This window comes from Marmota monax, unplaced genomic scaffold (genome assembly GCF_021218885.2).
Source record: "Marmota monax isolate L192 unplaced genomic scaffold, Marmota_monax_Labrador192_F-V1.1 WCK01_AAM20220418_F8-fsc00007, whole genome shotgun sequence".
In the NCBI taxonomy this organism is placed as follows: Eukaryota; Metazoa; Chordata; class Mammalia; order Rodentia; family Sciuridae; genus Marmota; species Marmota monax.
In genome coordinates, this window is record NW_026692781.1 from 5,636,821 (window position 1) to 5,664,010 (window position 27,190).

At 42.3% G+C, this 27,190-nt stretch overlaps 1 protein-coding gene across 2 annotated transcripts in view; it reads left to right on the top strand.

Annotated features, from left to right (window-relative positions):
* The window catches only part of Myo3b (myosin IIIB), a 430,473-nt gene that overhangs the window by 278,218 nt on the left and 125,065 nt on the right, over positions 1-27,190 (top strand). For both annotated transcript variants that reach the window (XM_046447494.2, XM_046447495.2), the window contains exon 29: positions 11,797-11,899. In XM_046447494.2, the coding sequence (XP_046303450.1) occupies positions 11,797-11,899 (103 nt within the window). The remainder of the gene's footprint in view (positions 1-11,796; positions 11,900-27,190) is intronic.

Here is a 27,190-nt window from a genome sequence, read left to right on the forward strand (position 1 = left end):
TTCATCTCCTTCCCAATAAAGCAGCCGCGTGGCTGATCCCTTCAGCTTCCTCAGAACTTCCTCTCAGAATTCCCGATCTATTACTGCACATTCACATACCAGCAACAAGCTGCCTTTTCATGCTGTCAACCTTTTTCATCTGAAATGTAAATTAATTCTTTCTGGTATGCCTTGACAGAGATCAAAGTCGGTATTAACCTTCCCGGGCTTTCTCCCTGGGAGGACTGGGCAGCCACTGGTCGGAGCTGGTGTCCCCACCATGGGGCCCTCCTCCAGGCAGCCCTCAGAGGAGGAACCTCTGTTTCAAAGGCTCAGGGTCCTTTTGTAAGTGGCTTCTTCAGGGCTTTAAATTGGGGGTAAAAGGATCCGCCTGGCTGATTCTTGAGAGATGAGCCTGCTCGGTTTAATTGTGGGCCCTTCCCTCAGATTCCCAGGCTTAGGTTAAGTGGCTCCGAGGAGGAGAGTGATCTTGGTGTGATGGAGGGAGGGACTGGGCTTCAGACTGGAAGCCTCTCCCCGAGCTCAGTGGGTCACTTCTTGCCTGTCAGTCTTTGAGGTAGGCCATATTTGCATTTTCAAAATAAACAGATGCCTTTTAAATACATGAGCTGGTGGTTTGGAGATCTCTGTGGGCCCAAACAGTTCACCAGCCAGTGATCAAATGCTGGAAGAGAAAACATGTGGATAAAACACCCCGGGTACACGAGGGCACATTTCCTATGTGTCTAACCGTGCAGGTAATGAAGGGCCTTTGTGAGCTGTGGGGAGACCAGCGGTGAGGGAGCGTGGGCTCCTATGCCAATGGGTTGTTCGCCAGTTTCCTTTGGGGGCTGGGGGAATGACTTTGAATGTCACCTTGGCAAAAGTGGTATTTTTTTTAATTATTGGTGAAGTTTGATAATACTCTCTTGTCATAGGAAAATGCATTCCTTTAAATGCCAAAAAATTAAAAGAATGTCCTTTTTAAAATTGGTAAATAGATGAGTTATTCTAAGTAAAAATTATTTTTAATGTATTTACTTCATTACTAATCTATTATTTTTTTAATTAGCTGTTACATCTCACAGAATGAATTTAACTACATTCATCCAACTAAAAAAAAGTGCATATTCCTCAGTGAATACTATCAAAACAAACTACCTACAGGGAGTTTCTAAAAGATCTATATTGTCTCATTCTTTGATTTTTTTATACCACTGACTTTAAAATCACCCTCTAATTCAGGATTCATTTTTTTTTAAAGAGCAAAGTAGTGGGTAATGCCCTCTGAGTAGGTGACCGTGGAACCCTAAGAGCTGGGAACGGAATTTCAAAGAGTGTCTCCCAGAAGGGGCTGGCTTGTCTGTCTCCTTGCCTCCCCTCTTACACACACACACACACACACACACACACACACACACACACGGGCAGGAGAGCCACTGGTTTACAGCACCTTTTCATCTCCTTGCTTCTGTGGAAACTGTTCTCCTCGCTATTCTCCCATGGGCCTTTGCCTACTTCCCTTCTGGGCCCTGCCAACAATACAGCCCTCACCAGAAGATAACAATAGCACCAACATCAATGGCATTTCTCCTCTGATGCCCTCTGGGGGAATGCTTTTCTGGGTGTCAGCAGAGGCCAAGGGGGCGCCTTGAGTCTGTGGACAGGCATTTTTAAACCGCCTGTGATTGGAACCCTGAGTGCTTTAAATGCTGCTTTTGGGAGGGAAAGCAAGCTCCACATCAAGATGGCCTGACTCTGCAAAGGTTATTTTTGTTTTGTTTTGTTTTGTTTTTGTATTTATAACTGTCTCAATGTTTAAGCTCTCTCAGGGTAGGGCTTTTTGCTAGCCTTTTCTACTAACTTAAAGTTAGGTTGTTTCCTTTAGCACTTTTTTTTTGGTGGATTGGTAAAAACTAGGTGGGTGCAACAATTTCCTGGAACCAGATTTCTGCAAGTATCTGTAGGCGTCCCGGACAACTTCATTTTAATCTGGGCATTTCTTTCATTCATTCATTTATTCAACTGTGCTTCGTTTAAGCACACGCTCTATGCTGGGGCCATTATGGTAAACAATAGGATTTGTTTGGGGGCTTCAAATTTTCTGACTCCAATGTAGAGAACTCTAAAATATGCTCTTCCTCAAGGGACCCTATTTAAATAAATGAGAGATCTCTATTATGTCAATAGACATTGTAAAGAAGTTCATAAAATCTAAAACAATGCAAAGGGGCAAGACCCATCTTTAACATAGCCCTGGTTATGCATTGATATCACTCATGCAGGTAGAGATGATCACGGTAGATATTTTCCGTTTTGATGAAGTTGTGCATATGTGGGTTGTTGATCACAAACCAAATAGGAGGAGTGCAAGAGGGACGCTGAGAGAAAGGTCCACATGGAATAAACCAGGGGCACAAGCATGGCTCTGTCCCTTCTTTCTGTGTCTCCATTTGTTGTTCTACATCCACTCTGTTTTTTCTTTACTCCATTTCTCTTTCTTAGAAAGATTCTTGTTCAATTTTCACAAAAACTTAATTCCTCAAGCTTGAGTCCTTGTCAGAGGAAGCACAGGTGTGAGAGAAGACAAGTTCCAAATGCTTCTTGGCCACAGGGCAGGAGGTGGCCACCTCCCCTTTCCTGGCATTTCTGGCTAGAATTCTCACATTAGCAAAGAAACATCTGGAGGAAAAAATTACGTAGTACACCTGGGCTTGAGAGGAGTTGCGAATTGCAAACTAGCTCCCCTGTATTAAAACCTTTGCTTCCCCGATGACAAGGTACCCTTCAGGCTGAGGCCAGGGGTCCTGCTCAGTCCACTGTCATGCTGTCTTTGTCTCTCCAGCTCTTAGTCAGTGAAGAACTGGGGCTGATTTCTGACAGCTGTAGGCTTAACATTTTGGAGGGGGAAATGTCGGGGGGGGGTGGGGCAAGCATCATGATTCACTTTGGGAAAACGTGCCTGCTGTGAGCATGGTCAGGACCCACAGACAGCCACCAGAAGTGTGGCTCATAGCGAGTGGTTTACAGCAGGGAAAAGACCAGGCCTGTGGCTTCAGGGTATCTGTCAAGAAATGAGCCTTGCCAAATCTCTCTTTGGCACAAACAAAAGAATTCTTTTCATGGCTTGGTTTGGAATGCAGAAGAATGTCCTTTGCTGTGTAACAAAATTATTGCTATGTTAGGATGGCACAAGCCAGAGGACAGACAGCGTGTTTCCCGTCCACCTAGTACATACACAGAAAGCTGCAAAGTCAATGTGGGCTGGTGGCTTCATATGCTTGTCATTGACATGGCAGGGAAACGTGCTTACCATGAAACTCTGGTGTAGCAATTGGCATCTCCAGGATTTGAGATTAAAAGTTCAGGATGGGACGACCTGTAATCTCAGCTACCCAGGAAACTGAGGCAAGAGGATTACAAGTTGGAGGCCAACTTCAGCACCTTTTGAGACCCTGTCTCAAAATAAAATTTTTTTAAAAAGGAGGGAGAAACTGCAGGATGTAGCCCAGAGGGAGAGTGCTCTTGGGTTCAATCCTAAGTACCTATACCCAAACACAAAACAAACAAAACTTCAGAGGAAGTCAGTGGTCAAAGCCTCTTTAGTTCAGAATCTGTTCTCTCCATTATGGCCCTCAGATAGAAGGTCTTTGGGGGATAAAAAGGATGTGCCCAGATGCTACCCGCCTATTGCCATATATCCAAGTTGGCGACCTATGCTGGGTTCACAAACTCTGGACTACTTCAATAACTGAAGAAAATGGTGAAAAAAAGCACACAACACACAGAAGTACCTTTACAAAATCCAGGCACGGCTCTCGACCTTAGGGGTCCCTTGGAAAGAGAGTCACTTGAATCATTTATTCTTATATAGGGGACACACAAGGGGATGTTCCATGGAACATTCTATCCATAAAAGGTCAGGGGTAGTATTACAAAGGAACCAGAAAGCAGCCCACTCCATTGGGTGACGCCTACTCCCAAAGCTTTGCTCCTCTGCTGAGTGGAGATGGGGATTCACCTGCTTCCCGGTCAGGAAAGCCAGTCGCCACATTTCCATCACTCAAAGCTAGGGGGCGCTCAGCTCCTATATGGCAGCTCCGGACACCCACATCCCCCACACCCCACCCCAGGGCATGGAATGGCAGCACTGCAAACTTTAAGCCATGCCTTCCATTTGTTACAGGAGAAGAATAAAACGTGTTATTACATTTTGTAGCTTATTAGTTCTCTAAGCTTCAACCACACAATAGTGAAGAAACACCTAGAGGAAAAATTAACTGTTCTGTGGCAATAAAGATCAGCCTTCTTCTCCTCAAAAAACTCTTGTGAATAGAAGTCATCGCCCCCAATATATTATCTCCCCTTATGTATCCTGTGAGTTTAAGCATGCTTTCAGAGACTTTTTCCAGTAGACCAGACTCTGCCATTGATGGTCATCTTGGACATGGACATAAGATACCAATCAAAGCTTTGGGAGGAGTTAATATTGCTATCCCACGCATGTGGAGTTTGAAGTCAAAATAATGGGCTTTCAATCCTGGCTATGCCACCATTCGCCATATAGTTTTAAGGGAAACTGCTTAACTTCTCGGCCTAAGTCTTGACAGCTGCAAAATGGGACCCACTAAGGCCTAATTCTGTGGACCGTGTGCAGACTATAGCAGATACTATATGCAAACCTTCCTGCACAGTATCTGGCACGTGATAGATATTGAGCAAATGTTCCCTCTCTGTATCTCTTTCTAAATGTGAAATACTCTTCTAAGGTTAGCATAAGAATGCTGGAACTTCAAAAAGATGAAACTATATCTCTTACTTTCATAGAAAAATGTGCCTGTCAAGTCTTAGATACAGTTACAATAAAATCTTTATGAAAAAAGGAACTGTCCAAGTCTTCACTTATGTCTTGCTTAAGTCATATCTCAAATAGTTACAATAAAATCTTTATAAAAAGATAACTCTCCAAGTTTTAACTTGTGTCTTACTTGTCAGAGGAAAATTAGAACACAAAATAACAGGGGAAGCTGGTTTTGGTTTTGCCTTTGTTTTTGCAAAGAGCTTTGTTCCATGGTTCTGAAAGCTTGATTCAATTGTGTAATTGTGTGGATAATTTTTTTTTTTTTTTTTTTTTGGAAATTCAAAACTGCTTAAAACTTAAGTGATAGATGATTGACACCATTTCCCCCCTCACTAGTTGGAGGCCCTTTTGCAACTTGTTCTGGAAGATAGCAAGTCTGTTCCTTTGCCCACAAAGCCAGAAATTCTAAAGTCCAGGAACTAAATATCACCCAGAGTTGTTGCTTGCTGGTGTGGAAAGAAAGTGGCCTTTTAGATTTCTGAGATTTCTTGGTGTGCCTATCAAGTTTAACCCACAGTGACGGGTGATTGGCAGCATAACAGCTGAGCTGCAGCCATTTGGCCAAGAGTTCAAACCCCAACACGAAGAGCCATAGCGGGATCTCAGTTTGATTTGCTGTGGCCATGAAGTCTGAATGGCCAAGTACAGAGGAGGAGGCAAGGGTGACAGCTGGTAGCCATTCTCATCAATAAAGTTGTGACGGTTGAAAGGTACAAGCAACCAGAGCTTGCTAATTTCATAGACTCTGAGCCAAGTGCTTAGTGTCAAAACCAGCTAGGGTCAATGCTGCAAATGGTTGTGAAGGGTCCCCATCCACAGCAAGACCCTCCCTTCACACCCTCTCCTGATGGGTGAGAGGCAGATTGGCCCCGCTTCCCAGGAATAGGCCCAGTTTGAAGAGAAGGAACCCTTTTTGTTATATTTTTTCAAATTCAAGTAACTTTTTAAAGGTCAGGTTTAAAGGTATGATTTACATACAATACAACTCAAATACTTTGATCAGATTGGTCCAACACTTTCCACCAGGTAACCTCCCTTCACAACTTTCCAAAAAGTTCCCTTGTGGTCCTCCTCCCATATCCTCAGCCCCTAGTGACCACTGATGGTTTTTCTGTACCTATAGTTTTGGCTTTTCCAGAGAATTCTATAAATGGAGTCATACAGTAGGTAGACTTTTAAGTCTGGCTCTTTGCATATAGCATAATGCTTTGGAGATTCATCTGGCTATACCATCATTTTTATCATTTGGGTTTTTTTTCTTTCTTGGTGATTATGAATAAAGCCAATATAAGCAATTAGAACTTTATCTTTTTAAGTAAAAGTTATAGGAAAATAAGTGACTTGCTTGGTAGGAAACCAGAACTATCTGAGCAACGACAATTCTAGAGAGTCAAGGATATAGCTCAGTAGCACAATACTTGCCTAGCATGTGTGAGGATCTGGGTTCAATTCCTAGCACCGGAAAAAATTAAAATGATCCAATAGGTAGGAGTTCTTTCTTGGTTAGTTGTTACTTTCCTACATCTTATACTTTTCCTAACATCTTATACTCTGCAATTTACAGTGAAAGCTCTTTTATACAAAGAGCTTTCCCTTGATTTGCTTGCAATAATTATCATTATAGTAACCTTGAGAAGTAGGCTAGGAATTCTACCCATTTTACATATGGTAGCAGGAACCTTCCTGTAATCAAGATTTCCTAACTCTCGATCTGCTGTACTCCTCCCCATTTTCTCAACATTCTGTCAGTGCAAAACATTCTGCTAGGTGCTTTTGGGGTGGTCACAAAAACAACATTAAAATTGTTTCCCCATCAACTGGGTACAGTTTCATGTGGAACCAACTGCCATCTGTGCCCCAGGCTTGCGAGGGGTACTGTAATGGCCAATGAACAGAGCCTCAAGGAGCACAGGCTGTACGAAGCTACCTCTAATCCCATTTTGGAAGCAGGCAGGGCATAAATTACAAAAAAATAAATCCAGCTGGAGGCTGACTGAGAATACAGTGAATGGAACGACAGCCCCTAAATGTTCAGAGTGAAGGAACTTCCGCAGACAAGCAGGAAACTGATTCCTAGGGTAAGGGGAAACCTCCCTCCTTCACTTCCAAGTTGGGGAAAGCAATTATCAGGCAAGATTTTCTTTGAACTCTGTGAACGTTTAACTGGGATAATAACTGGAATTAAGTACTAGAGAATCAAAGTGGAAAATGCTCTCCTAGGCCTGAAAATTATTGCACTTGCCCTGTGTATTGGAGATAGAGGCCAGGATTTTAAATATGGTGTAGGAAGAAAAAAAAATTGTTCACGAGACCCTATTCTTGAAGAAAAGAATTTGACTTTCTCGGTGTTGCTTTTGGTGGCATTTGCCTGTCAGACCTCCCACGAGTTGGGCTCTTCATGTTCTGATAGGATGGCTGCTGACCAGCTGTCACTTCCGCCAGAAACCACCCTGGCTCCATATGAAATCTGCCAGCGGTGGTTAGAAGGGGAAGGCTGGGCTTTGGAGCCTCATCTTTATGCACTTTCTCTGCCAGGGCCATTAGGGGGGCAGGAAAGTTTACTCAGCCCAGATCACCAACTGGGAACCCTACCAAGACTCTGTCCCAGCTGAAACAGTGCTTGGGTCTTATCCTCTGGGTGGTCACCAAACACTAGGCCAGGCCAGAAGTTCTGCCTGCAGCTGTTGACCTGTGGGAACTTCAGAGCTCCAGGAACATGAGAGAATTTGGGAAAGCCGGAATTTTTGCTTCCATATATTAAGGGGAAGGAGAGGGTGGGGGAGGGGAGGGAGGGAGAGGGTGGGGGAGGGGAGGGAGGGAGAGGGGGAGAGAGAGAGAAGGGATTAAGTAGGGATGATAATTTCAAATGTTTAAGTAAGTGGGGCTGCACTATATAATATTTAGGGATTCAGACTTTGGGGCAAAAGTATGTGAGTTTGAACCCTGATTCTGCCATTCTCCAGCTATGTGTCACTGGGCAAGTCACTTAATCCACCTTTGCCTCAATTTTCTCAGCTGCAAAATGCGAATAATAGTGTTCTGTACCTTTTAGGGTTACTTTGAGGCTTAAATGAGTTAACTTTTGTTAAGGGTTAAGGCAACACGCAGAACATAATCATCCATACATTAATGTTTGTTTAAAAAAAATGGAGCTTTCCCTATCTCTAGTTTTTCTTCCCCAGCAGCCAGATCAAGTTGAATGTAGATTCCTGATCTTTTTTTTCTGTTTCTTTCTTCTAGTAGTTTTAGTCCTTAACACCTGTCATGCCACCCCAGTCCCCACACTAGTTTCCTAGGGCAGCCATAGCAAATCATCACAGACTCTATAGCTTCAAACAACAGAAAGTTATTCTCTCACAGTTCTGGAGACTAGAAGTCCAAAATGAAGGTGTTGGTGAGGCTGGTTTTACTGGAAGCTCTGGGGACCTTCTGTCCCATGTCTCTCTTTTAGCTTCCTGAGGTTCTGCCCAGGTGAGGACCTTTAAGTGGGAAGGGCATTCTCTCATTCACTGCAGGCCTCCCCACTCCCCATCCTCCAACTGGTTTCCTGGGTGGATCCCAAAGCATTTGAATTTGCAAACCCTGATAAGGGAGTTTTCTTTTCTTCCCCTGACCACCAAACAAACACTTGCCCGTCTTATTTCAAAACAGTCTAGTGAAGACTCAGCTCATTTTTTTTCTGGAAAATATGAATAGCTTCTATTCTATAAGCTCTAAGATATAATATATATCTCTATAGTCTCAATCAGATATTGGAAGGGCTCCAACTCCTCTGGAGAACTCTACACCCCATTTTGCTTTACTTCTTGAAACCAGAAATCTTAGCAATCAACCTTCCTAACTCTGGAGAAGCCTCTATGGCCCCTGCTGGACATTCCCCAAGTTTGGCATTTTATGAACATTTCTGCCATTTAAGGTTATAGTTTTATTTTTTAATCATGTGGCTGGCCAAAGTCCTTGAACCCCACCCATTCACTTAAAAGAAGTGACCTTGTTTCTTTTGTTTCTTTCTCCATATCTCTCTTTCTCTAATCTCCTTGTGCAGTGATTAATTTTCCAGAGAGACACTAGGTGATTCCAACTGTCACCAGGACACACTTAAAAGTACTTGACAATTTTTGGATCCTGCTTTGAACTCAATGGATTGATAATCTCAATTTACTTAAGTTTATCTTTTTAGTCTGACCTAAATCCCTCTCCCTGCTCTTCAGGCAAAGCTGGGGGATGGAGGCGCAGACTTCCTCTAAGCTTTATGAAGAATATTCTGTTAAGTTTTCTGTTTGGTTTTTGTACTTCAAATAACTCTTAAAATCAATATTTTGATGACTGAAGTGTAAATGAATAAGAAACATGGAATAAGTTTTCCCTTCAATTACATGAACAGAAATTCTATGTGTTTTTATTGGAAATGAAAACCAAGTAACTGGGGGTATTCTCTGAGCTCCAGGTAAAGATGTTGCTTCTTCCTCTTTTTCTGGTCTTGAACATGGCACCCTCATAAGGAGAGTCCCATACCAAAAAGGGCTTTCTTTGTGCTTTTTACCTGTTTGGATTGCTATTGAACACTATTTTTCTTTTCTTTTTTAACTAAGGGTATTGAAGTAGGTACAGACAAAAGCCTGCAGTCTCAGCTTTCCACAGGGGCAGTACCATTTGGGCTTTGATCAGTGGTAGCTCTTGGTGCTACTGAATTGGGCCAGAAAACTAGGTTACAAATTAGTTGGGGCAATTTTCCATCTTAATAAGGAAACAAAAATATTTGTGTCCCTGAAGTGGGCTCTTCTTTTTTTCTTCTTCTATCAGCTTTTGCTTTTATGTTGCTTATCACAACAACAAGTGAGCTGAGGCCGAACAATCAAGAGGGAGAAAGAAGACCGGCCTGGTGCTTTAACTGGAGTTTATCAATCATTAGACTGCAGGAGGGGGAGGTAGGGAATCAGCTAATGATATTCTGAAAGGCTGAGGCTGCATTTCTAGCCTTTTCTCTTTTTTTTTTCCAATTTTGTTTTCATTGCTGGTTATAATGCTTTTAGTATAATAATAAAAACATAATAATGTTCCATTAACATTTTTTCTTTATCCTTTTGGTGTCTAAAGCAATAATAACAACAACAGATGGCTTGATCTACCACTAATAGCTCAAGGGATTACATTTCTTCTACACAGAGATATTTAGATTTAAGGAACCAAAATAACACTTCAAAATCAGAGTATACGTTTCCCAAAACAGACAACCCCAAACCATTGATTGCTACATTTTTTTCTTCTGCTATGCTTCATTTCATATGTTCTAGTATGATAATATTCAACTTTTTTACATTACAAATTATGTCACAATTGCCAAGTCTATAGATTTTCTTTGCAGCTTATACTTTGGTTTAGTCACTTCTAGATTATCTAAAATTAGGATGGTGAATAGGTGTAGACTCTCTTTCCTACCCCAACTGACTGGAAGTGACTACTTAGAACTATGGTTCTAATCTCAGTGTCTTGGGAGGCAGAGAAGGATTGCAAGTTCAAGGACAGGCTGGGCAAATTAGATCTTGCCTTAAAAATAGCACCATTGGGTTTAATCCCCAGTACTGCCAAAAAAAAAAAAAAAAATCATCTGGGGAGCTTTTACTAATATCAATTAGCAAAAGCCAGGTCAATTTAAGAATCTCTAGTGGTTGGGCTCAGGCATGTTAAAAATCATCCTGGGTGATTTTGATGAAATATCAGGATTAAGAATCATTGATCTGAGAACACTGTCTCTTACACTTCAACAGGGATGGGGTCACCTGGAAAGCTTATTAAAAACAGGGATCCAACTAGAGGTATGAAAAGTTGTGCTCTATATGTGTAATAGGAATTGTAATGCATTCTGCTGTCGTATATAATAAATTAGAATAAAAACTAGTAGGTCGAATGCTCTAGAAAAAAAGTGAACATGCCTGACAGAACAAATTAATAAACAAATACATCATTTTACTTTATTAAATTAAGAAAAAAAAAAAACAGGGATAGCCAGGCTCACCCCCAGGGTTTCTTCTCATGCACTAGGTCCAGTGTAGGTCTCAAAAATTTACATTTCCAACAAGTTTCCAGGTGATGCTGATGTTGCTAGCTGAGAGTCCATGCTTTGACAACCATTGATGTGTTATGTTGAGGAACTTGAAGCTGAATTAAGATTCAGAGGACAAGAGGGCCATGATCGATTAGTCATGGAAGACATAGTCGCCCAAAGAAACAATTGCATTTGTTGCCCTCACTCTTGAAAAGCTCATCAGTAAATTGCCCTCAGTAACAATTTAGAAGCCAGGTACAGTGGCACACGCCTATAATCCCAGCTACTCAGAAGGCTGAGGCAAGTTGGAGACTAGCTTCAGCAACTTAGCAAGACTCTGTCACAAAATAAAATTCATAAAAGACTAGGGATGTAGCTCAGTGGCAGAGTGCATCCCCAATACAAAAAAGAAAAATATGTAGAAATGGGTTACTTCTGAGATGATGATGTCCTACTACAGCTAATCCTACCACATTGTGAGAATTCATTCCTCCACCTCCTGCCCACATCAGTGGGCAGCCCAGACAGGACTAGCAGTGCTCTTCCAACTATTGCATGCTGCTTCTGCTGGGCCTGCCTCACCTAGAGGTCTCTAATCTCTGTCCACTATTTATATACATCACCAGAGAGAAGTCGCATGAGTTATTTTATCCAACATGCTAGCTGGGACCTGGCATCGAGCAAGACCTGGAGTCCCAGCATAGGTCAGGATTTTGTTTTGTTTTTGCAGTCCTGGGGATTGAACACAGGTCAATTTTGATGACATATCCTAGAAAAAGGTTCCAGATGGTCAGGGAGTGGCATGAGAGCAGGGAGAGAAGAGCTTTAAGGTGCAGATGGCAACAAAATCTAAACTCTCTGCTTCTGAACTTAGCTTTAAACCTCTAAGCACTCATTTGTTTTCTCTCAGGTCTGAGGGTTGCTCCTGATCTGAAAAGCCACCCAGAAGTAGAATCTGACTATGACTATTCAGAGACTTCAAGCTACTCTCCTGATGTCACTAAGAAAAATTGGTGAGTACTCTCCATCCACACCAGTTTCCTGTTGTGAACTCAGGTGATCCACTCTAACTCTTTACATTTTAGTGTCTCCCATATTATGCACAATTGCCAAGTCTATGAATTATCTTTGTCGGTTATACTTTGGTTGGGTCACTTCTAGATTTTCTAAAAATTAGGATGGTGAACACTAACTGGCAGTACAGCATTCCTACCACTGTCATGTTGGTGAATTGAAGAGAGTAGAGTCAAAATGTGTTTCCCATCCGATTCTCACATATCATTATCCTGTGAGCACAAGTCTTGATTCTACAAGGGCAACCTGAACACTGTCCTGTTTGGGGGGGTTCTTGTCTAGTTCTTGACTGCATTAGATCACAGCAGTGCTTTTCAATTGGGGGCAACCCATCCCTCGGTCCCACCACCAGCCATCTGGTACTGTCTGAAGCCATTGTTGGTGGTTAGTCACACCTGTGAAAGGAAGGGTCGTGGTACAGGCATCTAGAAGGTAGCGACACTGCTAAGCATCCTGTAGCACATAACATGTCAACAAACCTGGCATGGACTCTAACTGCCTATTTACCCACAAGTATTTGTTAAAGCTAACTCAAAAGGAGTGGAGCCAGCCTGCCCAGGGCTCTAGTGCACTATTTTCAGCACTCATCTGAGCCACTAAGGTTACAGAAGTAACCTAATGGTTGCTGTGAGCTCAGGTCATGACACCAAGCCTTGGAAACCTAAGGAACTCTTAGGCCTGTTCTTCTGGGAAAAGAGCTAACTGACCTTCTTCCAGAAGAGGTTCCCAGGTCACCAGGAGGAGGACACAGCTTCAGGAAAAGAGTGGACTATGGAAAAGGGAAGATCCAAAGGGGGAAGGAAGCTTGTCTTTTGTATTTTGCCCCAAATTGATTGTGGGAAACTTCATGAAGAGTTTAGTAAAGGATTTGTTGAAAGAAGCAGGTCATTACAGAGTTCTTTGCCTCTTTTCACAATGGAAAGAGAAGCTGTCATGGGTCACATTTTTTTTTTTAAGAGAGAGAGAGAGAAGAGAGAGAGACAATTTTTTTAATATTTATTTTTCAGTTTTTGGTGGACACAACATCTTTATTTTTATGTTTATATGGTGCTGAGGATCGAACCCAGCGCCCCACGCATGCCAGGTGAGTGCACTACGGCTTGAGCCATGTCCCCAGCCCAGGTTCACAATTTTTTTAAAAAAAATCTTAATTTTTGGAGACTTTTTAATAGTTTAGAGACTTGAAAAGTTAAACTCTCAACCCAGTCCTTCCCTAGTGGTCTCAAATTGCCATTGGACTACTTTTTGAAGTAGACTACTCTAGCTACTTGTCCAAATAGAATGGCTCAATCAAGGGTATTTGAGGAAAACACTTAACAGTACCTATTAGAATAACAAAATTTAGAATTCCCATGTGGCAGAATGATCACTGAATTTGGCAGGTGGAAGACTTGGGTTCTGATCTTAGTGCTAACATTTTTGCATTTGTTTGACCTTGGACGAGTCAGTGAACCAATTTTGAAAACGACTTCAACCCCAGCTTAACTCCCCTCAGGCTGATAACAGATAACTTCACTGAGCATATCTGAGCTCTTCGCACTGCCCTTGCCTGCACTGTATGATCTTTCCTTTCCTTCAGCCATCCTTTGTTCCCATTTCCCAGACCACAGATCTTTCTGGCACTGTGTCCCTGCCCTTGAGATCAGCACTATAGGAAAGTTCAGACCTGCCCTCCGAATGTTCAATAACAGTCTAATGCAAATAAATGGGTAATAGACAGATAACCAGGAGAAAAGGCATACAAATTTATTAACATGCACGTGTGTGGGGGAGCCACACAAAATACGAAATGCAAAGAAAGCACAGATGCTTGAGACTTAAATACCCTCTTTGTGCAGGAGAGGGGACAGGGTCATTGGGCTGTGGGCAATTTTAGAAGAAGAATAAAGGATTCTTAGGGGAGAGAATAAGCCCAGAGTACAGACAGCGGCCTGAGTTGAAGTTCTTCTGGGTTCTAGGTGGGATATTTGAATTATCCATCTTTCCCTCTGATATATATAACTAATGAATTTCAAGAAGAAGATTGGAGGCAATTGTGTTCCTCTTTGGTGGGTCCGGTCTTTAGGCAGATAGGCAACTGCAGAGAAATCTCTTATTGCATTTGCAGCTTCCCAGGTACTCCCAGTTTGAAGTCTAAGAGACATATTTGGGGTCCTGTTTGCTGAGGTCCAGCTGCACTCACCTTGCTTCTGGATCTTTCTGCTCTGCCAGCTCTTTCCCTTTTGCTTAGCTCTGCTCCCACTCTGACAAAACCTCCTCTCAGCCCCGCCCCTCCCTTTTCCTACTTTTACCAGTGGACTTCAGGAGACTGACACCTAAATCTGCTGCATCATCCTTTACCAAACTGAGCCCTTGTTCCTTAATCCTGAAATCTGATTGGTGCCCCCACATCCCTGAAACCGGCCTCGGGAAGCTCTGCTCCCAGTTGCTAGAGCCTCATCTTCACTAACCCTTTGCAGCATTTAGCTCCATGAGCCAGATTTGCCTTGAATTGTCCTCTTCCACGTGAGTCTGCAGTACCGTATTCTTCAGGTTCTTCCTCAGAGACATCCCCAGTCTCTGCTTTCTCTGGCTCCATGCTCCTTCTTCTACCTACCATCGGAAGGCAGGCAGTTCTCCAAGTCCTGGGCTCTCCTGTTTCTCTACTTCTCACCTGACGGATGTCATCTCTTGATGGTATATTGTGGCATCAGGTCTCAAGCTATGTGAGTTTGAGTCCCATATCTCTATTCTCACCTCCACAGTGCCACACCCCACTCCTGCCAGACATGTATTCTTTTTTATTTTTAGTTGTAGATGGACACATACCTTTATTTTATTTTTATGTGGTGCTGGGGATCAAACCCCATGCCTCACATGTGCTAGGCAAGTGCTCTCCCACTGAGCCACAACCCCAGCCCAGACGTGTATTCTTAATTCCTGCACACCAGGCCTCAGTAGAAAGCCCCCACAAAAGCACCTACTCCTCCAGACCTTCCTACTTCTATGAGAGGCAAAAACACTATCTTGTGATCTGGCCTTGAAACTTGGCATTGTCCTTTTTGATCCCTACCACTTACTTTACCCCACCTCCAACATCTTCTAAGCATCCTTCCCTGGTTCAGGTCTGCTATTACTTCTCATTCTTCTCTCTTTATGGACAAGCTTTCATTTCTGACATCTGATCAATTGTCCTACAACATATTCTGATTTGTTCAAAGAACTTTAATGGCTTCCCATTTTAGACCAAAAGAGATTCAGACTTCCCAGTCTGTGGTGCCACACCTCTCACTTCCGACTCCAGTTCATCCTCTGGGCTCACCTCCAATTTCTCCTCACATCCACTCTAGGGCTAACTGGAATCAGACTTACTGTTCTATCAACGTACCTGCTTCATTTCTCTCTGCCCATTCTTTTCTGTTCAACTCTTACCTTCTCATCCAAGTACATTGTCATGTCCCTTTTTCTTCCATGAGGACCTTACTTCTCTTTAATACTCCTTGAACTATAGCCAGCCTTTGGCTGAACTTGTGCCAAGTTAAATCAATCCACTGCCTTCTCCACCAACAAACCTTTGCTACAAAAAAATATCAGCTCAACTAAACAATAAACTTAGTGATGAATTGATTTATGTTGGGCATGAGCTCCTTACATCATTGTGAGTGGTGGCAGTTCAAAGACCAGGTTCAGACCACACTTTGGTTTGTCTCTCTCTTTGGTGCTGTTCATATTTTGTCCAGCGTTGTGATTAATCATGTGATAAAAATTTAACTTTTCAAGGGGAATGATTGAATTTTATTCTTTCTTATATCCAATATCAGTATACACAGTAGGTACTCAGTAAGTTTATGGAATTGACTTCCAAGGCCATTCCTTATTTATTAGGAAAATGTTCTTCTTGCTCAATACAAGGGTGGTGGCAGTGACAAGAAGGTCCAGAATAGTTCATCAGATAGTGTGTTATGGCATCCCCACCCCAGGGGCGGGGTCCCCTCTGTTTGATCACTAACTCAGTGTTCCGTGGATCAACATGAGAGTTAATAGGAAGGAATTCTTAGGCCAGGATAGAGGGCTCAGAGGGTAGGTAGGATAAGACAGCTGACTTATCCTAATGTGTCCTCGGTGGCAAGTAACACACCTCCAACCAAAGATTTAAGGACATGATCTCTGAAGACAGAAGTTCTGGGGCTGGCTTGCTTGGCCACTCAGGGACGTCGTCTAGGACACATGCCCCTTGCATCTCTGTTTTGCTGCTCTCTGCATGTCAGCAGCGCCCCTACTTACGTCCACACGGTGACTGAACCAACACTAAGCATGACTTCCTCACATGTCAGTGTGTGACATGGGGAGGAAAAGCTGAATGGGAAAGGGTTCTCCTCGGGAGCCTCCTTCTGGACTTTTCTACAAGTCCCCCAGGAGACTCTCCTTGCATGTCACTAGCCAGAATTTGCAATGGTGGCCTTGCAGGGAGCTGCGGTGGAGGCCCGGAAAGAGAGTATTGGCATTTTCAGTGTCTACAGGAGAGAGTAGGCAAAGAGGAAAGGGATCAGGGAAGCAACGAACAATATGTGTTGTCCCGAGTCCTGAGGGGACAGTGATGGGGCTGGACAGGTACCAGGGTAAGATGGAGGGAAGGGAAATCAGAGGAAGACTCAGCAAGGCAGACCCAGACATGACGAGGACTGCTGAGAATAGGAACAGGGGAGTGCTGAGGCCAACATTCGGATTCACCCAACCTTTATCGCTAGGCCAGGTCTTTTTCCACGTTATCTCACATAATTCCTACACCAGTCTTTGGGTTGGCTTTACCTACTCCATGTTATAGATGTGGAAACTGAACTTGGGGAGGCTAAGTAGCTCCCAGGTGCCCAGCAACAGAATGTGCGTGGCCTTATGTTCATTCAGCACTCAGGATGCAAAAAAAGGAAGTAAGGAAGGAAATAGGGTAGTGCTGGGTTGGATGTGTCAGGTTTACCAAGTGCTGCCTCCCGATCAGCTAGTCTGTACCTCCCGGGATCACACAGTATCACGCAGAGATAAATGGCAGGTCTGGGGTTTGAATCCAGATCTTCCCTCTCCAACAATAATAACAGGAGCTAACACTTGGTGTCCGTTAACAACTTCCTGGGCCCTGTGCTAAGCATCTTATGTGCATTAAAGTATCTCCTCTGTGGGAGATGAGCCCATTCTATAATTACTGACATTCAGAGATTACAAGTAACTTTCTAATGTCATTTAGTAAAGCGACAAGAGTTAGGATGTGGGTACAGGCCTTCTGCTCCAGCACCCACGCTTTTAACTGGGACATTCTGCTGCTTCTGTAGGCTCCACACGGTTAGTGCAGGCCTGTTTCTGCTCCATCTGTGTGGTCCCTATCATAACTTAAATCTTAAGTCATAATCAGCTAAGAAATGTGCCCTCATTGGCATAAAATTGTCTCCCTGTGATTGATGGAGGATAGTCCAGCATCCAGTTCTTGGGAGAAAGCCTACAGCCTCATAGGAAAGCTGCTCCCATCTGTGTGTGATGAAGTGGGGTCACTTGGCTAGGGGGACGCCAGCCTCAGGATGAAAGCAGAAGGTAGTGGTTGGGGTGACTGGTTCCCACTTCAATTCCTACGTGAGCCTGTGACCATGTACAGTGGGTGACGGCATGGAAATAGTCTTTTTGTGTTATGGGGCTTTGCTTCCATGATGGTAATCCTCCATTTTAATGCTGATAAGTACAATGGTGAGGATTAGGCCCCTTAATTTAATTTGGCCTGCATATGGCAGAGCTCTCGCCAGGCTTTTTATGTGACATTCTCTAGCACAGCCAGCCTGTTGTTGTAAAAGGAGCCCATACGAAGGAGGCAAGAGATCAATAATCCTGGTGCGGATGTTTTCACACAGCAGTTTATAACCCATCCCCAGAGAAGCTACTTCCTAGGGGCTTGGTCAGTGAGGGTTCAGCCTCAGAGGGATGGGGACATGCATGACTCAGGCGACTTGAGGAGAGCTGGCACCTCACAAGAGGGGAAAGTGAGCACATATTTCTCCTGTGTGTCACCCTTGTGGCTGTGGGGCTTGGAGCCAGTTGGGCTAACCTCAGAATTGATGAGCCAGAGAAACAATCTCCCAGTCAGCAGGGCCGACTGTGGGCCAGATTTTCATGTGGGCTGTGAAGTACAGATTGCCACGTATCTCCACAGACACTCTGTGGAGATGCACTGCCGAAACATGCGGCGGTGCTGAGATGACACAACAGAACGAATCCTCCAGAAAACTCCCTATTTTGTGGTCCTGGGGATCGAATCCAGGGCTTCATGTTTGCTAGGCAAGTACTCTACCACTGAGCTACATCCCCAGCCCTTTTTATTTTCTTTTGAGGCAGGGTCTCATTAAGTTGCCCAGGCTGTCCTTAAACTTGTGATCCTCCTGTCTCCTGAGGAGCTGGGACTGCAGGCCTGGTGCTTATGAGATGGTAGACACTCCGTGTGTTATCTCCCTGGGGTGGAAAAGGGATAGTCTTTGGAGACAGACCTGGGTTTGAATCTTAGTTCAACTGCTTACAGATTGAGATATTGGGCAAGTTCCTTCCTCTGCTGAACCCTAGTATCCTAGACTGCAAAAAGGGAATAATTGGGATGATTGGAGATAATCTATACCAATGAGCTAGCACAGTTCCCAACATATAATAAGTGCTCAATGAGAGACAATGGGGAGTTGTTGTCATGGTGTGCATCAGTCAGCTTTGCTTTACTGTGATTAAAATACCTGGCAAGAACAACTTAGAGGAAGAGAAGTTCATTTTGGCTTACCATTTCAGAGGTCTCATATCCACTGCTCTGAGCCTGAGATGAGGCAGAACATCATGGCAGAATGTCAGGCAGAGGACAGCTGCTCACCTATGGTGGCCAGGATATGGGGCGGGGTGTGCGGGGAGGATCCAGCGGACAAGATATAATCTACAAAGGCATGTCCCCAGTGCACATTTCCTCCAGCCATTCCCCACCTGCCTATGTTTAGTCTCTTCAAATTATTAATCTATCATATGAATTAATCTATTGCTTAGGTTACAGCTCTCATAATATAATCATTTCACCTCCTGCATTAACACAGGAGCTTTTTGGGGACACCTAATATCCAAAGTATAAAATGGTGATAAAAGTAGTAGCAATATTAGTCATGGGTAGTGGTATCTAAAAGTTTCCTATAAACCAACCTAGGTGCCCTTCAACAGATGAATGGATAAAGAGAATGTGGTATATATACACAATATTACTCTGCCATAAAGAAGAATGAAATTATGGCATTTGCTGATAAATGGATGGAACTGGAGAATATCATGCTAAGTGAAATAAGCCAATCCCAAGGAACCAAAGGCTGAATGTTTTCTCTGATATGCAGATGCTAATTCACAAGAAAGGAGGAGGACTAGAGAAAAATAGAAGTACTTTGGATTAGACAGAGGGGAGTAAAAGAAGCAGAGGGGGTGTTGGGTTAGGAAGAATAGTAAAATGAATCAGACATTATTACCCTATATGTATATATGATTGCAGGACCAGTATAACTCTCCATCATGTACAATTAGAAGAATGAGAAGTTATACTCCATTTATGTATGATGTGTCAAAATGAATTCTACTGTCATGTATAACTAATTAGAACAAATAAAATAAAATAAAAAGTTCCTATAAAGCTAAATTCATAGTAAAGGTCCAGACCTCTCTAGTTTAGGTCTAGAAATGTACATTAAAATAAATACTTTCGAAACTTAGAAATGCTGAATAATGTTCAGTCTCTGCTTTAACATGAGAGCTGAATTTTCCCTTGTGTTTCTGGCTCTTATCTTGGGTAAATCTGAGGTGGGCTTTGGGCCCCAGACTCACCCTTACCAACATCTCCAGGGTGCCACTAGCATACCCTCAGAGGACCACTTTCAGAGCTCAGTTGGTTGTTAGAGACTTCTTAGACTTTCTAGATTTTTAGACTATTAATTGGTCACATTTATTTTCAAGACCTTTTTGAAGCCAGAAACCTTATCACCAGTTAAAAGGAGCTTCAAGGAAAAATCTGTTTTGAGTTACAGTTTTCCTGGTGGATTTGCTTATGGCTGTACATAAATATTTATCTGAACTATTTCAACAAACCTTAAATCATCAGTGATCCTTATGCAAAGGACCCTTTTAGAAGATTTGTGTGTGTCAAGAATGTCAGCAATCTCTTTATAGTACCAGATTCTAAGTATCAGAGTTCTCTTTTCAAGTACTTGAAGCTGTTTGGTGGTTTTCAACATGTCTTTTGTTTTCCAGTTTCTATATATCTCTTCCTTCTGTTCCTTCTGGATAAAATTCCCTGACCAGTCCTTTCTTTATCTGCCGATGTTCTACTCACCCTTCCAGGTCCCACTCCTGTGGAGTCTCCCGTAGAGCCCTGAGGCAGACAGGGCAGGAGGAGCACATCCCAGACTGAGCTGCACCCTGCAGTGAGATAGATGTACAGGGACCAGTCTGTGGAGTGGGAGCTGCCCAGGAGGAGGAAGGCTAAAGGGGAAAGAAGTGAGGCAGGATAAAACAGATGGGAGCCACGATATGGAAGACCCTAAGAACTGCATGAAATGGTTTAGACATTTTCTATAGACCAAAAGATTAAAAAATTATTTTTTTGATATAATATGGTCTGCAGACAAATTCTGTTTGGCCTGTACACTTTTTTTTTTTTTAACATTTCTTGATTGGTTTTTCTAATTAATTAAAATAAAAAGATTCCACATGACAATTGAAATTCTGGTAGCTCTTGAAAAATTGCAGTATCTGGTAGCCATATCCTAGACTAAGTAGGAGCTGTCTTCCAAAGATCCCTGCTGGCTCACCTGCTTAAATCATGGGCCTGGGCCTGCCAGCATCTGGGTTTGAATCCTGCTGTCTCTGTGTGCAGGGGCCACATCCAGTCTACAGTCTGTAGACTCTGGAGCCAGACTTTCTCTGTTCTAGGCTCAGGTCTCTGTCCAATCTGCTCAATGATCTGAGGCAAGTATGTTTCTAATAATGGTAACTACTTGAAATGGCAATATGAGAATAAACCATAAAAAAAAAATGAAGACTACCTAACATGTAGTTAAGTGAACAAAAATGTTAGCTGTCGGGATAATAAACTTGAGGGCTGAAACTGGTACTCATTTCTATGTCACCCACAGAGCCTAGAATCTAGAATCTTTGGCCATTATAATACAAAATAGTTGATGAGTGAATACTGTCCTTGTGGCCTTTGAATTTTCATTTCTGTCCAAATGAAATGCTTTCTATTTTTCTTGGGTTTGATTTGAGCATGCTAATTTTCCATAAAGTTAGGAAGCTGCTGACTTTCTCAGAAAGCAAGGGATAACTAATGAAGTAAGCAAAGGGAGGGAGATGCGTTGACACTGTCATTTTCCCATCACAGATCTAATCCTTTCTAAAAAATAAATCCCATACTTGGGAAGATGCTTGATTGTCTCCTTTAGGAAATTCAGTTATTGGCCAGTAGTGTCTATCCTTAATATTTCAGTTAAGGGTCAGCTGCTAGGAAGTAGGACCCAGCAAACTTCAGCAGAAATGATGCTGGACTGCATATTTGACTTGGGTTTTCTAATCCCCTATTCCCCCATGAGATCCACACTTCAGGACAGTGTTTTTGCCTGGTTCCTAAGACAAAGATGATCCGTTAGCACAAGAACCAATTTTAGATTTTCCAACACATGTTATAAAGCTGAAGTCACAGCACCATCCCTCCAAGACCTGGTTATGTTAATCTATCACCAAACACCTTTACTATTGGCAGAGTTGCTCAGCAAAGTTGACCTGCAGGATTAGATTCACTTTCTTTCTAAAATATGTACACATTTACATAGCCACATTTAATTCTACCTATATGAACAGCATCTAAAACTGAAAGATGTTTTGAAGATTCAAAAAATTGGCTTTCATTTTGTTTAAGATGTCAGATGGCTCTCTTCTTTCTTATAAAAAAAAATCATTTTAAGGTAAAAATACCTCTACATTTTCTAAAGAAATCTCAATCTCTCTTTACCCCTCTTCTCTTCCTGTCTTCTTCTCTCTCCTCTCCCTCTCTCTCTCCTTACACAATTAATTCCCTATGTCTCTAAAATTCTGGTCTATAATTTAAAAGGCAAATTTAAAGTAATGACAAAATCTGTTAAGTTCTTGGACCATTTCTGCATCTCTTATCATGTTCCTCCATTATCCATTTCATAAGTGTAGGAAATTCTAGAAAGGTAGCACATTGCTGATGTCTGATTTATCTGTTTTCGTCAAGACCTTTACAGTATACAGGCTCAGAATAAATTTCTGCCCCAAATACCATTGCATATTGAGTCAGTCTATTTTGAAGAGTTCAAGAAAAGAAAACATATTCAAGTGGACAGTATTACAGGAAACAGTATTTTTTCCTTGTGTAAAAATGAATTTTATATAAGAGTGTTCAACACTTCAATATATCTATAGGATAACCTTATAGGTTGAAAAAAGATTGACTTCATACATTCCCACAATTTTACTAACTTTATTTCATTTTCTTTTTTGGATTAGAAGAAAAGAATATCAATACTTTATTACCAGGTCTGTTTTGTGAATTAAATAGCAGCTGACTCCTACCTGTAGGATACAAATACACCAATATATTTTCTATTAGCATTGCCTTAGTCACTTTAAATTAAGGAGGAACCCGAGCAAGTGTTTGCTATCAAAGCTGTTAACAGCAGCAATGTCACCGTCTCTGTGTGTGCATCACAGTAACTTTTCAGACTTGTCTCCTTGATCAGTAGACAAAACAGGGGGAGGAGTGGATTTGTTCCTTTCATCTGAGTGATAGAGGTTGGGAAGACAGAGCAATAGAGAACTCTGGCCAAACAGAGCTCTCACGACTGCTGGGATTGGGAAATTAGATAATAAACACTCCCTGATACCAAGATTCTAGTGGCCCAAGATCAACACAGTCTGGAGACATAGGCAGGAGTGGCCTTCCGTGCTCCACTCCCGGGCCCTCCCCAGAGAGCCCTTTGTGTCAACAAGAACAGCCAGCGCTCCTGGCAGGCTCCCAGGACTCAGAGTGGGGCTATCATTTTTGTTTGCTTTGCAAATATCTTAATGGGAAGTGGCTCAACACCACCTATGGGTTAATCTGAAGGGCTCTGCCTGGCAGCTGTTGGCTCTGGGAACCACATGGCCACTCTCATGGAGGGAGTCAGTCTGGCGTTAACTACCCAGCGCCAGGCGGAGGCATCCTCTTTGCTTATTGGATTTACCAACTGACAGGAAGCACCTTGTTGTCTTTTATTTTTAGTTTGTTCCTCCTGGGAGGGTAAGGATGTTTTTAGCAGATCCAACTGAGCTTTTTCCTCTAAGGCAGGGCACTTGTTTAAATTATTTTCACCAGCATGAAGCATCCTCTTCCACCTAAACTCATTTTTGGAGAAGCTGAAATTTGGTATTAAGGTGCAGTGATGGTGTGGGTGGGGCTCTTGCTGGAGGAAGGTTCTAGTCTGTTAGCCTCAGGGAGGACAGTGGGAGCTATAGCCCTGTCTTCACCTGGGCTCTCAAGAATTGAGTGGATGGAGTTTCTTCAGAGTTCTTGCTCAGCTCTTCTCTTAGTGTCCCCTTCCCTACCACCACCATGGCTACACAAATGTGGCTTTTATGTGTCCTGACCCTGAGTCAAGAATGCTCCCTGGGTGATGTGACCATGTCATGCCTTTCTGGATCTGTCTGCGGACACTGACACAGATGATCTCTTGGTCTGGGCTTTCCTCACTGGATTTTTGGGAAGGGCTGGACAGTTTCCACAAAGCAGGTTAGGGACATCTCTGGAGTGATGACAAGCTTGCAGGTCCCTTCCAAATGCTGCATTTGTAAGAATGCAAAAAGTTCAGATTGGGAAAAATGGCTAGCTACTCTCAGGAACAGTGCATCCCTGTTTCCAAAGCCTTAGTGTTTTGTTGGTTTTTTGTTTGTTCTGTTTTTATTTTATGGTACTAGGGATTGAACCCAGGGATGCTCTACCACTGAGCTCTATCCCCCAGGTCTTTTTATTTTTTATTTTGACATAAGATCTTGCTAAGTTGTCCAGACTGGCCTTGAATTTGAGATCCTCCTGCTTCAGCCTCCTGAATAACTGGGATTACAGAAGTGTGCTACCATACCCAGCAAGCCTTGTTCTTTCCTGTTCTTCTCATGGTTGAGAGCAGGGGTCCTGGAGGCCACTAGACTAGTTATTAGTAAGGCTAAGAACTTCCAGAACCAGTCTTTTTCTCAGGGCCTCAGTTTTCTTCATGTTTAAATGAAAGATCAAATGGCATAATATCTTCCTCACCAAGTCCTGAAAGTTAAATGAGATAGCAGAGTATATAGCATCTCATCTGACACATTAAAAACACCCATGAATAGAAGTACTAAGAACAGTTTTTGTCATCTCAGAGCCACCTACTTTTCTTTATGTAATCCTTACCATTGTTTATTTTTCTCAAGTGCTTTTCTGGAGTACATTATTTCCAGCCTTTTAAAATTAAGTCAGTGCCAAATTGAGAATAATTTAAGTATCAAAGTAAATAATGATGACAAAATACAATTCATTGACTAACCTAAGAATTCATGAGTCCACATTAATGGTGGAAAGAAGGGATCGAGGAAGAGAGGGAGGAATGAAGGAGGAAAGAAAGGAAGACCTTTCTTATAATTAAAGTGTTAAATATTAAATGTAGATGAAATGATGGAAACAGATAAATTACCTGATCCCTTTCCATACACACCTGAGCATCTATCCACATATAATCCATTAATAATTGTCTCAGGCAAGAATAGTAATCAAAAATTTAAGAATTAAGAAGTTCTTTTCTTTCTTTTCTTTATTAATTTTTTGGTACTGAGGATTGAACCCAGGGGCACATAACCACTGCGCCACATCCCCAGTCCTTTTTTTTTTTGTATTTTATTTAGAGACAAGATCTCACTGAATTGCTTAGGGCCTCAGTAAGTTGCTGAGGCTGGGTTTGAATTCTCAATCCTCCGGCCTCATCCTCCTATGCTGCTGCGATTACAAGCATTAGTCACCATGTCCACCTAAGAAGTTATTTTCATGGTCTCAGAGTAAATACCCAAAGGAAACTTATTAATTATGGAAAGCATGGAGGAACCTGGCAGAAGCCACCTTAACCAAGTGATGACCATCAGCATCACCAGTTATTGAGCAGATAGGCAGCACATGCCTCCTGAGGTGATGCACCAGGAAGAAAGCAACCTTGCTTATGTGCTTTTCCTGCCAAATGTGCATATCCTGAAACTAACCTGAGTAAACAGCAGACAAACCCAAAAGGAGGGGTCTTTTGCAAAATGACTGGCCTGTAGGCTTTAAAGTGAAACAGTGGAGGGCCAAAGAACATGATAGCAATGACAGCTGAATGCAATGTGTGATCCAGGGTTTCTTCTGCTACAGAAGGCATCACTGAAACATTAGGAAGAATCAGATATAGTCTTTAGACTGGAAAATATTTACACTAATACTATTAATTTCTTGATTTTGATAATTATACTTTGGTCATGAACAAAAATGCCCTTCCATTTAAGAAACAGATCCTGAAGTACTTAGAGGTGTATCAGGTTTGCAATAACTGTCAAATGGTCCAGAGGGGGGAAAAATGTGTGTTTGTGTGTGTAGATGCATACTTATGTATGTTAGTACCTAGAGAAAGAGAGAGGACAAAGCATATATGTAAAATGTTAAGAGTTAGAGAGTCTGCAGAGAAATAAACAGAATTTCTTAGACTCTTCTTGCATCTTATCTATAAATATGAATTAAATCAAAGTAAAAATTACAACAAAAATATCAAGTCAGTCCCACATGCTGTCCTTGGCACAGGACAATCCAGCTGCCACTTTCTCTTTAGATTCCTGATCCCTTTCCATACACACCTGAGCATCCATCCACATCATGTTTGCCCTACTTGGTGACTGTCCTAAAGTTTCTCTGCTGTGACATTGCTGACTAGTCACCAGCCATTGCACACAACCTTGTTTAGGCTTTTCATGTTTATAAATTCCCTGAAACATCCCTCTGTGCTCTCACACCCCTTCCTCACCTGTTTTTGGGCCCTGTCATTGAAGGCCACATCACTGAAGGCCACACACATGAAACACTTCATTTTAGCACAAACTGAGCACAGCTTGCAGAATTAAAGGAGGAAAACTAGGTTCAATGCTATCTTTTGGGGGTGTGGTTTTTAAAAAGATCATCACCCAAGGAAGGTGGATGTTAGATTCATCTTTCTCTGGCTCATTCAGACAAGCCACATGACCCCTCTGGGCCTCAGTTTCTCCAGTTATAGCAAGACAAAGATATAGTAAATGGTCTCTGAAGTCTTCTTAGCTCCACAGTCTATGCCATGGTCTGATTCAGTCTTAAGCTGAGTGTTAAAACTATAACTCAAAAGTGGCTTGACCCACAAGTTACCTTAAGAGCCCTCCCAGGCTGGGCACAGTGGCATGACCATGTGGTCCCAGCTACTTAGGAACCTAAAGCATGAGGATCACTTGAGCCCATGAGTTTGAAGCCAACCTGGGCAATATAGTAAGATCCTGGGTCAAAAAAAAGAAAAAGAAAAGAAAAAAAGAAAAAGAAAAGAAAGAAAAAGCCCAACCAAAGAGAAAAACAGAGATTATAGAAAGGAAGCCACTTGGACACCTTGTCACTGTCTTCTAAAGTTTCCATGTTTAGGGATTTGTCCTTTGGAAGTGCAAAGTCTTAATAAGTCTCACACTTTTGTTAAGTTTTTATTTTATTTCTAACCCTGACCCATTTACATCTCTTGATTCAAGAATCCAATTTTTATTTTGTTCCATCTGAAAGAACAAATGTAATCCTTTTCTACTAGCTCAGAAGTGGAGGTACTGATTTGCCCAAGTTAGAATTACCCTAGTTGGTAAGTGAAAATGCAGGATACCCACTTAGATTTGAACTTTATATGAATAACAAATAAGATTTTTCATGTGTATCCTGTGAAATATTTGGAAATTCTTTTTTTTCTATTTTATTTTATTTTGATACCAGGGATTGAACCCAGAGGCACTTAACCACTGAGCTACATCCCCAACCCTTTTCTTAAAAATATTTTTTTTAGTCATAGATGGACACCATACCTTTATTTATTTTTATGTAGTGCTGAAGATCGAACCCAGTGCTTCACACGTGCAAAGTATCTGCTTTACCACTGAGCCACAACCCC